General features: G+C 42.4%; 1 protein-coding gene across 1 annotated transcript in view; it reads right to left on the reverse strand.

Moving 5' to 3' along the window:
• Positions 1–1,096: 1,096 nt before the first annotated feature.
• Positions 1,097–12,691, reverse strand: part of BCAS4 (breast carcinoma amplified sequence 4) — a 52,868-nt gene continuing 41,273 nt past the window's right edge. Inside the window, exon 5 of the mRNA XM_083744768.1 lies at positions 1,097–2,732. Coding sequence (XP_083600894.1) covers positions 2,628–2,732 — 105 coding nt within the window. The 3' untranslated portion in view covers positions 1,097–2,627. The remainder of the gene's footprint in view (positions 2,733–12,691) is intronic.

Below are 12,691 nucleotides of genomic sequence, written 5' to 3' on the forward strand. Positions count from 1 at the left end.
AACTGATGTGCAAATATGCAGCACAGCCAATTTTAAAGCTGAGCATTTTAAAGTCCCATTGCTTTCTGTGGGGAAGTCAAATGTATACTTAAAGATGGGGCAGATGAGCAACATGAAGATAAATCAAGGTAGTAGTGAACATTGTAACTTTGGAAAGTGTTCATATATCACATATTTCTAATATAATTCATGCATTTATCAGCAAATGTTAAAAGTAATATACCAGGGGCATCTTATTCCATACTAGGAGTGAATACGTAATGATATGTATTTCCCCCTAACGATAGGCATAGAAAAAAATACTCCAACATCCCAATTTGTACAGAGACCATTCTGTTCAAGTGACACAGCTTACTCATTTTCTCAGTTACTGAAAAATGTAAATGTTTCCCCCTTTTTCTAAGACCTCACTTGTGCAGAAAGAAGCTTTTTAAACATCTTAGTTTTGCTCCATTGTGTTGTGATGTGCTGGAGTCAAGGATGCATCTTCTTCTAGCAGGAAGCAGCAAGAATACAACCTGGGCAACTGATAGTGGTGGACTCATAAGGCAAAAGCTCACAAGAAACCTTGCAAACGTTCTGATGATATATATTGACGACTACTTTTGCAGAGGAGGGTAAGTTAGTCTGCACATTTGCAAGTTTTTTTCCTACCAGTTCACGGATATAAGCAGGTATTAGACAAGCTGGTAGTTCCTGGCAGTCAGTTAATCAGGTATTTGGAGTCGACCACAAAGCAATTAGGTCCGACCTGCATATTCCAGGCGACAGCCTGCCATGAACATAAAAGTCTAATATTTGCACTGGTGCCCTTGAAGCAGGTACTGTTTGTATTCACTCCTTCTTAACCTTTTTACAAAAAAACCTAATCCTTTTTGCTAGAGTTCTCCCTAATGTGTCAGCATTCCATATGCTAATAGGATGTATTCCAGGTACCTGCCACATGTACTTGCATAACATTTCATAGGTTCTAAACTACTTAAACAGGACCTACTCCTTTTCTGTGTTTCATTTTTAGTTTATGCCATAACTGCTTCACAATTGTAGCATGATTTGTGAGTGTGTAATGCAACACCAATGTCAAAAAAAAGATAAGTTTTCACACTAGGTTTTTTATTTTTTGCACATGATAGTATAAGAAGAAGCCAGGTGTTCCGTCAGATGTAGGCAACATGATTCTAAAGACATTTTTGTGAGCCCTCTTGGGTAACCTTGGATGAGCAAGATTGCTTTCATTTTATATTGCATTCATGAAAATCAATAGATTGCAGCAGTCTGATCATATATTTTTAATATAGCCTTCAGTATTGATCAATTCACTCGAAAGGATACAGTCGTTTACTTCTGCAGTCTAAAATCTACATCTCCAGAAATTAGGAACAGTTGTGTCAATGTGCATCATTAGTTGTGCATGTCTTAAATGTTCTAAACAGTCCATTGCTATTGTGAGCAAAACCAGTGGGAAGAGCTGGAAGATCCTAAGGTATGAGCTCTAGTAATCGTAACATCTGCAGCAACAGTTGTGTACATACACTGTATAAATACAGATACACAGCTTGTTTTTAGCTACATGACAAAATTTAGGCATCCTGGAAGTGCCATTCATTTCAGTAGAGGCAGAATATAGACAAGGTCCATGTGCTGATCAACTGCCTTTGTTAAAATGAGTGTTAATTCGTTTCATGCCTTTTAGGGAAGTACTTTGTATAGAGGGATCAGAAAATGCTTTAAAATCTCATTTAATGGAGAGCTGGCCCAAGACATCTTGGCACCTGAGGCAAACCACAAAATGTTGCTCCCCTGCCTGCCAGGAAGAAGGGTGAGTGAAGATCTGTATCAGGAATAGAGATCTACACTGGGATCTGCTGTCGTGTGGATTCTGCCTGAGGCAGCCTCACCTTGCCGTACATGAGCAGCACCCTGTTTCATATGGGGGAGTCTGCCTCGTATGGCTTATATGTACTGCTTCTGATCGCTTATACCTTTGTGGTTGAGCTTGTAACCAAAGGTTCATGCCTCAAAAACAAGACACTGGATGCAATGGTCTCTTTAGTGCGCATTACATATTTTAATTTGCTTGTTTTGAACATGCTCTGGTTCAATAACAAGCATTTCCCAGAACTAAACCATTCCAAGTTACATTTCAGAAGAATTTTGAATATATGTGCTATTTGGAAGGGGGGAGGTAAGTAAGATTGTGCCACTTTATTAGGCAACTTTCAAAATCGGATTTCTACACTGCAACAGCCTTGGTATAAATGAAAGATTGTAGCAGTTAGGCACAGAGTAGGAAAATAGTTCTTGCTGCAATCCATGGTACTTAAGGTAAGTAAGTTTCATCCAATTTTGACATCTTAAATGTGCTATTCCTGCTTTGTTTACATAAACCTGTCTCAAATGCCAAATGGAAGCAAAGCAACAAGACTGTATAACGTTTTTGTCATAGCGTAAGGACCATCAATACTTGGAAACCAGCAAATCTGGGGATTAGTTTCTCCCTCATGGGAAAGATAAAAAGGCAGAAATATTACCACTCTTCCCTTCTTTGGTCTAACATCTATTTTACTCTATCCCTGTAGCTGTTCAGATCAAGTTCTCTCAAATGCTAGAGACGATTAACTGCAGCCTTAGTGGTTCTGGTACTTGCTGCCTATATATTTGATAGGAAAATAATCTTCCGTTCTGTAGAGTTCTGGCAGGCTGTAAGTGTGCCGCGAAGCTGTGGCATGTTTCTGAAAAAGAAGAAAGACATTAGTTCTCCCTCAGCTGGTCGCCAAAGAATTAGATTTTAATTAAATTGCTCCTAACAGATTAAATCAAATTTAAATGTATATTGTACATAATACCTAAGTGGAAGTGGTCTTCTGAGCATCAAAAATAAATTTGGGAATTCTGAATATTTCCAATTGCTGCAACAAACTAATGGTAAAAATTGTTTTAACCCCCCAAAGCTCTAGTCCTGTTAGCAGCATGAGATCCAAACGAAAGTTGATACAGGTCTAAGCTTGAGTTGCCTGCAGATTTTACTGGTCATGGGAAGAACCAATTTTGTGACGGAATTACCTCTTGAACTTTTGTTAAATTACTGAAAATCAAGTAATCTTATGTTTGATTTGGTGCAGAAGAAGATGGCACCTATCCCGGTGACAAGTCCTTCAAGCACCTCAAATCTTGCTGCCTTTGCTTTGTATCAGCCCTACCTCTTAATCTGTGGGTGTATCGAGTTATGTTGTACCATTTGAAGCTTTTGTTTTGTAAATGTATCACACTCAATACATTTAATCTCTCGGGTCTTTGTTCCAATTCTGTGCTAGCATTTAAACAGTAAATTAACACTGAAATCTTTCTGTGAGTGAAAGACCTTTCTGGCTTTTAGGCAAGTAACTTGGGGGAAGTGATTGCTAGAGAACTGGCGGGTGCAAGAAGAGTTCGTATTAGCTTGGCAAACATGGTTTTTTCGGATTCTAATGCCCCCACCGGCAGACTTGGAAGCAGAATGAAATATTCCTCTTAATCCCCCCCCCCCAAAAAAAAAGAACCATACCCAAACTGGACCATGTGAGGCCTGGACTGACTGCTGGCAGGAAGATACAGTTCAATGCATCCTTATTTCAATCTGGCCCGTTGGAATTAATGACTTTCTGAACTTGGCCTGTGGGGCATCTGCATTCTTGTCACAGTGCCAAGCTTCATCAGACCAGGCTAATATAACCTAATGTTTTCCCCCCAAAATGTGGCCAGTCGGATACTGAGCTCACAAGCAGGGCATGAAGGCAATAGCCTTCCCCGGTTGTCTGTCCCCAGCACTATCTGCCTATGAAGGAAAAGAAAAACAAGTTTCTGTTCTGTTCTATAATAACTCAAAACTCTTCAGCTTTCATTTACATATAAAACAAAGGATGGGTAAGTCTGTTTAGAAGAGGGCTGGTTCTGGATTGACAGGATGGGGGGGGGATTTCTAATTCTTGTGCACTGCTCAAATAGCAAATGTGAGTCTGAAAGCACATTTTTAGGCATGTTTACCTGGAAATAAGTCAAATTGTGTTTTGCTGGACTTTCTAGTAATTAGATTCAGCATTGCAGCTTTCAGACTTTATGAAACTTCAGTCCAAGAAAGAAGCTTAACAAGATACTTGAGGACAAGTGAACTGAGGCACCAGGTAGTGAAATCTGCTATACTGCCAGCTGTCAGTGAAAGCCTATTAGGAGGGTCTTCTATTCTTAATCTCCTCCTCCAGAAACTGGGCAGGGGGAAAGGGATGAATAGTCAACAAGGCCTTTGTATCTTTACTGTCTCCTCTTCAACTTTTAGTTACTGATGCCTTCCTCTACAAGAACCCTTAGCATTTCCCCCCAATCACATATTTTAAAAATGCAATTCATTCTGAATTTCACTTCGTCATTCCCATCACCCTAGGTCGGTGGAGACTACCACAAATCCTAGACCTGTAGAATAATAATAAAAAAATCCAATTTTATTATCATGATGGGGGGGGGGGGATCCATTTAGCCATGCAGAAGCACTCTCCTAACAGCCAGAGGTCCATAATGATTACACATCTCAGTGGAATTTAAGGCATTTGATTCAGCTATAAAATTGGAACAGGTTGATATCAAACTTGACTCTCCCACTGTAGTAAGGAAATTGTAGCTGTGGCAAGGTAGGCGACTGCTTGAATAACATTCCCAACCTTACAAGGGAAATGGATAATGGCCTCTTCTCCAGTGGTTCCAGAGTGGGACAGTTTTAACTTCTGGAGAAGTATCTCCATTGTAGCAAAGTGACACCAAGGACCTCACCTAAGTGCCCAGCCCAGCAGGTAGCTTTATTTCATTTGTGCATCAGAGAGTGAGACCCTTTCTGACAGAGACACTGGCTATGTTTGGTTGCACCTCCAAAGCCTGAGCGCGTTCCTGAATTCAGATGGCTGCCTTCTGGTATAGTTAGTTTCTTGTGCTTGGCAAGAAACCTTCAACGCAGAGCAGGAATGCAAGTGGCTGGCACCAGAGCCAAAAGGCCTGGTGAGCACTGCAGTTCCTTTGCAGCTCTTTGCTGATCTCCAGTTTTTGCATCCGTGGTGAGGCAAAGGTGCTCCGTCACGGCAACCTGCCTTTCGCATTGCATGGCTGCACTTTCCATCATTGCACAGAGCCTCCCTGAAATGCTGCAGAGGTTTAACTGATAGTGGCACATCTCTGTCACACAGTTTGAGAGCCAACACCCCCACCCCTGGCTCATCAGCCTCAAAATGGCATCGCGCCACAGCTCAGTGGAGGCTGTTGCACATCAGCACTGAAACCAGCACCTAGTGGCTTCCTCCTGACGTTTTCTCTTGGTGACTCAGAGTCAGCAAGTGCACGGGAGAATTGCTGGACTCTGCTTTTTCCCTTCCAAGCAGGACTGCTTTTTCTCCTTCCCACTGAGGTGCCGAATCAAAAATGTGGAAAGAGCACCTCTGCAGTACTGAGGCTTAATTAAATGTGATAAAGAACGCCAGCGCACTTCCCCTTCCCCTCCGGAGGCCCAAGCTTGGAGTGTGACCAGTGTCTGCACCCAAAGGGCAGCAGCTCAGATCAGAACAACATGAAAGGACAGGTGGCCCTGTGTAGCTTCTGAAGTGAAGAAAATGGAGATGAGCAGCGGCTCCCAGGCTCCCTCCTCTTCAAAGAAAGCTGGCCATTCTCTCTGAAAAGCAGCAGTACTGCTACTCAGGAGCTGAGCTATAGGTTGGAATAAGTTTTTTTTTCTTTATAATGCTATTTTTGTGTTCAAACAACTAACAAGATTGGGCACTACCCCCTTATGGCCTAAAGATCATGTCGTTCCTTTCATTAAAGCATTAAGGTTACCAGTTAACCATAGTTTCATTCTGCTGGTCCAGCTTCCTTATCCTTCTAGCAAGTTGAAGGGAATGGATGCATTTTGTTACCTATCCATCTTAAAGCAGCACTGGCCTACAGGTGACTCCTCCCTCTGTTGCTGGCATTTCATCAGCCAGTGCAGCCAATGGTCAGGGATGGATGATGGGAATTGTAGTCCAACTTCTAGAGGGCTGCTTGTTCCCACCCTCATGTAAGGTAAGCTAACTGGTAGAATGAGTGCCAAAAGGCTTTTCTGGGCCCAGTACACTGTACATGGATTGCATTTTCTGCATTCACAAATGACACAGATTTGCATACTATTTGCCATATGCAAATTTGCACCCTCTTCTGTGGGTGGAGCTGGGCCACACAAAAGGAATTGCTTTGGTAGACACAATGTTGACAGGTGAATCCCCATAATTTGTGTATATGTGTAATATAGATTCCACAGGCAAAAAAGATGATGAGACACCAGAAATAAAAACAAAGCCAGGTAAATTAGTACCCCCCCCCTCCTGATTGCTACATTCCACTTGTGATACTGTACAGCAGAGCACAACTAAAAACCAGCTTGTCAACCTTGAGAAACAACAGTGAGCAAACACAGTTTCACATTCTAAACTTTCTGCCATGAACCAGCCACCAACTCTCATAACAGGAGGAGGCATACAATGGCTGCCATTCTAGCCCCGCTTAACTGGGAGGAAGCGCCACTAGCTTCAACAGGATTTACTTCTGAGTAGAACTGGTTAGGCCTACACTCTGTATCACAGGCATCTAATTTTAGTCCTTTTAACCAGACAGATGCTTCTTTGTACTAGGGAGTGTTTTTTACCCTCCACCCATGAAGCTCCAAGACTTCAAGCAAACTTAATCTGACCTGGTTATTGTGTGTTTACTAAGATGCACAAGTCCCACTTGTATTCAGCTGAGCTTATTCCCAGGTTGGTGTGCACAGGAGACTGATTCCTAAGAGGAGTCACCTTAGGCCAGTCACTGGTGGTAGGAGACCGAGGAAAGCAAAACACTCTACTTTTTAGTTTTTACTATTTGCCCTTTACTGGTAAAATAGAGGAAGGAAAAGCACATCTGATCAACATCTTTCCTAATAGCTTGCTAAAAAAATAAAAGCTACTCCTACTTTTCCAGTGTCAAAGCCATAGGATTTTAAAAATGTTAGATTAATTTTTTTTGTTAGAATTATTAATATGATATGTCTTTCTTTATAGCATAACTTTAGAACTATAAGTTCTGCTTTGTAGTAATACTGAACCCTTTTGCCCCTTACAGGAAAGCCAAGACCGCAATCCTGTACCCACTTATCTGGGAGTAAGTCCTGCTAAAGGGCAAGGGAAGATGAGGGGAAATAGTAGATCTTTAAACTGCAGAGGTTTCAAAGGGAAGAAAATGAGCCAGAACCAGGAAATAAAAAAATTGTACTTGATGGGGAAACAGCAGCTCTTTAATATCCCAGGCATTCCAACCACCTGGTGTCCAAGCATCCATTAGCTAAAGACAATGAAAGGTGGGAGCAGCGAGCCTAACTCATCTCACACAAATCACTCAGAAGTTTGCCTGCACACTTTCCTTTAAATCTTCCCCTAAGCCTAGTGACTTCACCTTTTTAATAATAACATGAAAGCTTGCAGTCCAGGCCCCCTGCTAGTCCAGCACATCATTGCCCTCTTACCTGCCTCTCAGCAGCCACAGGGGCAGAATTCACATTTTTACCACCAGGAATTTTGGGAGGGGAGGGGGAGGGAGAGAGGTACTTCTGCCTGAGATGCCAATGTTGCTGATAGCCAGCAGAGTCAATATTACACTATGTGGGCCATTGTAAAAGCCATTCCTTGTATTTTATTATTATTATTTCATAGAATTGTAGAGTTGGAAGGGACCCAATGGTCATCTAGTCCAACCCCCTGCAATGCAGGAATCTCAGCTAAAGCTTCTATGGCAGATTTATTTATAGAATAAATGAGATCTCTGGGTATAGGGCAGCATATAAATTGAATTATTATTATTAATAATATATCACCATCCCATAAATTACTATCCAAGTTTGTATAATCGAGGGTTACCTCCGCAATGCACTCTCTGTTGATACTATTCAAGCAGTGGTGGGTTAGCATATATTATCCACACATTCTGGAACTGTCAACTAGGAATCCACTGTCTTCCAAGCTTGCCTATAACCCATAAACACCAAACTGTTGAAATCTTTCATACCTTCTGCTATGAGACAATTTGCTTGGGACGTATCAATGAAATTGTTATCTATGGGCTAAGAAGTTCAGTCAGGAAGGGCATGAGAGTGGTATGACCACTCCAAAGAGAGACGTTGAATCTAAACTAGTATTTTTTCTAAAGATACTCGGATAGGAAAGTAGTTTGTTAAACAGTACCATGGGGCAATTCAGACAGATGGGATTTTTTAATGTTGGTGTGCCAGCCATGGTGTTGCCCAACTGTCTTAGGACCCCTAGACTTCTGGTGCCAGGCTAAATTAAGGCAGATAAAAGGATTATTTGCCCACAAATACTCATGTTCTCGAAGTGTGAAACATTTTCTAGGAGCCTATACACTACTTAATAGCTTTCACTTTCCATTTTGTTCATCTCTACTCCCAAACACTGCTTCTTGAGAAGCTAAGAAAATGGAGAAACAAAGATAGAATACCTACGCTGTATTCAATCACAGTGAACTGGTGCTCACTTGATAAGACTAACAAGGGAACCGTATTTTCAAAGCTACATCCATACTGAGGTCCAAGCAGCTGGAAAGATTAGTTCCTATTTCTCCTGGGGTTCACAGTCTAATAGCTGCTCAACAGAAGCAAAGAATAAAACATACACGGGGCACCTTGGCAGAGGCAGGTCTGTTAACAGCACAAAGTGACAGCAAGCAGCGCTAGGCCAATTGTTAAAAAAAGGTGAGAGGCCACATCACAGAAGATCTGCACAAAATCAGCAGGTTTTGCTGTCTACATAACCACCATTCTAGGATTAGACATATTCACCATATAACTCTCCTCATACTTCTGTTTTAAGAACAAAGCTCAGTCAAGAAGAACAATTCCATACTTTCAATATCACAATCTGTGTTTGTGGGGCAAGTGGCTTTTTAAAACGAAAAACACCTTAATACAAAAGGAATGCATACCCAACATCTATTTCTATGTTTAGAGGGTCAGACTCCTAGCACTTTTGCGTTGGATTTTCCCTGAGTCAACAGTAGTTTGTAAGAAACAAAGAATTCGGGAGAGGGGAATTCTTACAGCATCTGTCTCAGTGTCTTCATTAGTCACCAGATTCAAAAGGAAAATGTGTTAATATTGAGTTAATTTTCCTTTATCAGCTGGTTTGGAAGCCTGTTGTCAGACAGAAAAGTGGGATATCAATATTTTAAATAAGTCCAAGGTAACCTTGGGATTCCCAACCCTACGTGGCAGTACATTTAGAGGAAAGCATCAGCAGATGGGAGATGCTTCATGTGACTTCTGCTCACAACTAATTCTCTACAAAGGTGTCTTCCTCCCACAGCTGTTTTCACACACACACCACCATTCCCTTCTCCCTTAAGCTAGGCCCAAAGATCAAAAAGTGTCACTGGTTGTGAACTCAAGGGAGAGGAACTTGCAGAGAAAACATGGGCAGGCAGAGAGAAAGTTTCAATACTCTGGCCCCACGTGATCTCAGAAAATACAGGTCTGGAATCAGGCATTTGCCAAAGTAACATGTAGCTCGGTCCTTGACTAGGCATTGTTAAAATTCCTTCCTACGTTTCCAGATTCTGGAGGGCCTGTATAACCATTGCCCATGAACTGCATTCTACAAAGAACCTCGGTGTAGGTGGAGTCAGAGACTAATGGCACAAACAGCTTGGGAGTTGGCAACCTGCCAAGAAGAGGCCTTCTGAGTACTTAGCAAAGTGAAATGCAGATTTACTTCAGCACATATAAAAAATAGTGGCACAGACAGGCAGAAAGTGGGTGCCATGGAAGAGAATTTTGGTGCCATGCTAAAGCCCAATGCACTGGACACAAGTTGTAACCTGAGCCCTTTCTGCCATGCAAAATCAGGAGAAACTTGTGCTTGGAGAAAAATCAACAGGTTATGAGCATCTCCATCACTCGGTAAATTTGGATATATAACAAAACACCCAACACTTTAATAGTATATAGTATTAAGGATCACAGTAAGGGTAGGCCAAACGAGTCATCCTGAATAAGCATAACGTCTTTATGAACAGTAAACAATGATATATTCTTTAAATTATATCATTGACCCTTTTCTACTTGGAATATGAGTTTAGAAGATATAGTTTGGGATTTTAAATTCCTAAGGGTCACATCCCCTGACTTCCTTACGAGGCTTGAGCAGGGGGAGGAAATGGAAAAGAAAGGTTTTTTTTCCAATAATCATAATAAATCCTCCTCCACCCATAGCAGAGAGAAAAGAAGTGGGGGGCTTCATATCTGTATTGGAGGTAGAGAAGGTGAAATAGCGGCATAGAGATTGGCTGCATGGGCAGGAGACAGGTGCCATGGAAAACACCAGCCACCGCCTGACTACACAGAACAGCTCATCTCCATAGCAATTATGGAGCCTTCATTAAGACACATCTCACATAGTTCTAGACTTTGGAGGGCTGGACATTTACTCTGAAACCATAAAGGCAACAGTTGCTAGATTCTATACTTGAAATCACAAAACATATATATAATACACACAGCCCTAAACCTGAAATTTGGACTCAATCTGGCAGTCCTTACAACACTGGGGACCTCTGCTCAGTTCAAGATCCCTGGCTTCTCTTTTCAGCCACAAACTTAGCTAAGCTTTCCTATATGACGTTGCCAGAAGCGACATGTCTATAAATGAGGGCCTCTGCTTGTTTTCTATCTGCTGTTTGTGATCAACTTGACAGTCTGTATCTGCTGGCACTCTGGGCTTCGTGCAAGGGCGTTTTGCTCTAGTTTCTAACACAGACTGTGCAACGCTGCCTCTGAACACGACACACTTGCGCTGAAAGGAAGAAGAAAAGAAAACACTGAGGTCCAAATCAAAAAGCGCTTTAACATGCTCCATCTGCTGCATGGTCCCCCAAGTGGAGGGCTATTCTTATACCCACTGCTGCGTCTGTGGTATCCACAATGGCAGACAGCTGCAGAGCTGCAGTTTCCCAGCTGATGCCAAAGGTAGTCAATTAATGAAAAGTCTCAATTAACAGCACCAGGAGGCAGGCCACTATTCTCCACATTTTCACACAGAGGGGAAACGAAGTTCAGGAAGGCTACTATCCCCGCTCCAGTTATAGATAAGAGATTAATGCATGACCCAGAATCTGGAATCAGATGCAAGAGAAGTGCTAACTTCAAATGAAAAACAAACAAACCATGCGCTACACCACTAGGAAAAGGAGCCACTTGTTCAAACAAACTCTGCTACTTGAACCCAAAAGGGAGGGGGGGTAATACAAAAAGGTCAGTGTGTTGGCCTCAAAACCATCCTGATTCCCAAGAAAGTCAGAAAACCCTGAAATAATGGAGAACTTTGTGAATTAAAGGGTTAAACAGCTGCAGCCCACACCCCAGGGGTCCATATAACTTTTTTTTGGGGGGGGGAGGAGGTGATATTGGTGCACAGATTCTGGGGAGAAAAAAAGCCCATTCAACATGGCAATAGCATAGCCAGCTAAGAGGGAATAAAAATAGTCTTGTGTATGACTATGTGAAAACTCTCTCTCTCACCATAGAACTGGCACTGCAGCATGGATGGGGGATGGGCAGCCAGAAAGAGAAGCTGCAGTAATCATGGCGACTCCTGCAGGCTGTGCTCTGCTAGGTAAACTACAGTGAAGCACTGTGTAATAGCAACCGCTGGCCACAGCAACTGCAAAGAGAAAGAGCTGGAATTTTCCCGGCAGGCCAGGAAAGCTTCGCTCCTACTGGCCAGGAGAGAACACACACAAGCACACAAAATGCACACACCTTTCTTGTCGAATTAGAGGCAACAGGAGCCTCGGTGTTCTGCAGGTTAAGTGCAACTGCACGAGGGCAAAGAAGTAAAGGCGGTTTAACACTCAGCTGGCGCAGAATGCGCAGCAAAGCTGCCGTTACAGCGACGGGATCTTTGGATATTCAACTGCTTCTGTTAGCAGGAATGTTCATCTACCAACAACCATTCTGAAATAGCCTATTGGCGCCCGATTATTTGAAATGAGCTACTTAAGAGCGACTAGGGCAAAAGCTTAGATTGCAGAGAGCCTATTGGCGCCCGATTATTTGAAATGAGCTACTTAAGAGCGACTAGGGCAAAAGCTTAGATTGCAGAGAGCCTATTGGCGCCCGATTATTTGAAATGAGCTACTTAAGAGCGACTAGGGCAAAAGCTTAGATTGCAGATTGGAGAGCCAGTGTGGTGTAGTGGTTAAGAGCGGTAGTCTCCTAATCTGGGGAACCGGGTTCGCGTCTCCGCTCCTCCACATGCAGCTGCTGGGTGACCTTGGGCCAGTCACACTTCCTTGAAGTCTCTCAGCCCCACTCACCTCACAGAGTGTTTGTTGTGGGGGAGGAAGGGATAGGAGAATGTTAGCCGCTTTGAGACTCCTTAAAGGGAGTGAAAGGCGGGATATCAAATCCAAACTCTTCTTCTTCTTCTTCTTCTGCAGTGCAGTAAGGAATGGCCTGTAATCCATGCAGGAAAATGTAATGATACATGCGAACGTAAGTGCGAAAGTTTTTAGACTTTCATAGTTTGCTAAAAACAACTGTAGTTTATTCTGACCAATCTATGTTGTTGATATTGTAATAGGAATTTTATGGTCA

The sequence above is a fragment of the Podarcis gaigeae genome (genome assembly GCF_964106915.1).
Source record: "Podarcis gaigeae genome assembly, chromosome: 6".
Lineage (NCBI taxonomy): Eukaryota > Metazoa > Chordata > Lepidosauria > Squamata > Lacertidae > Podarcis > Podarcis gaigeae.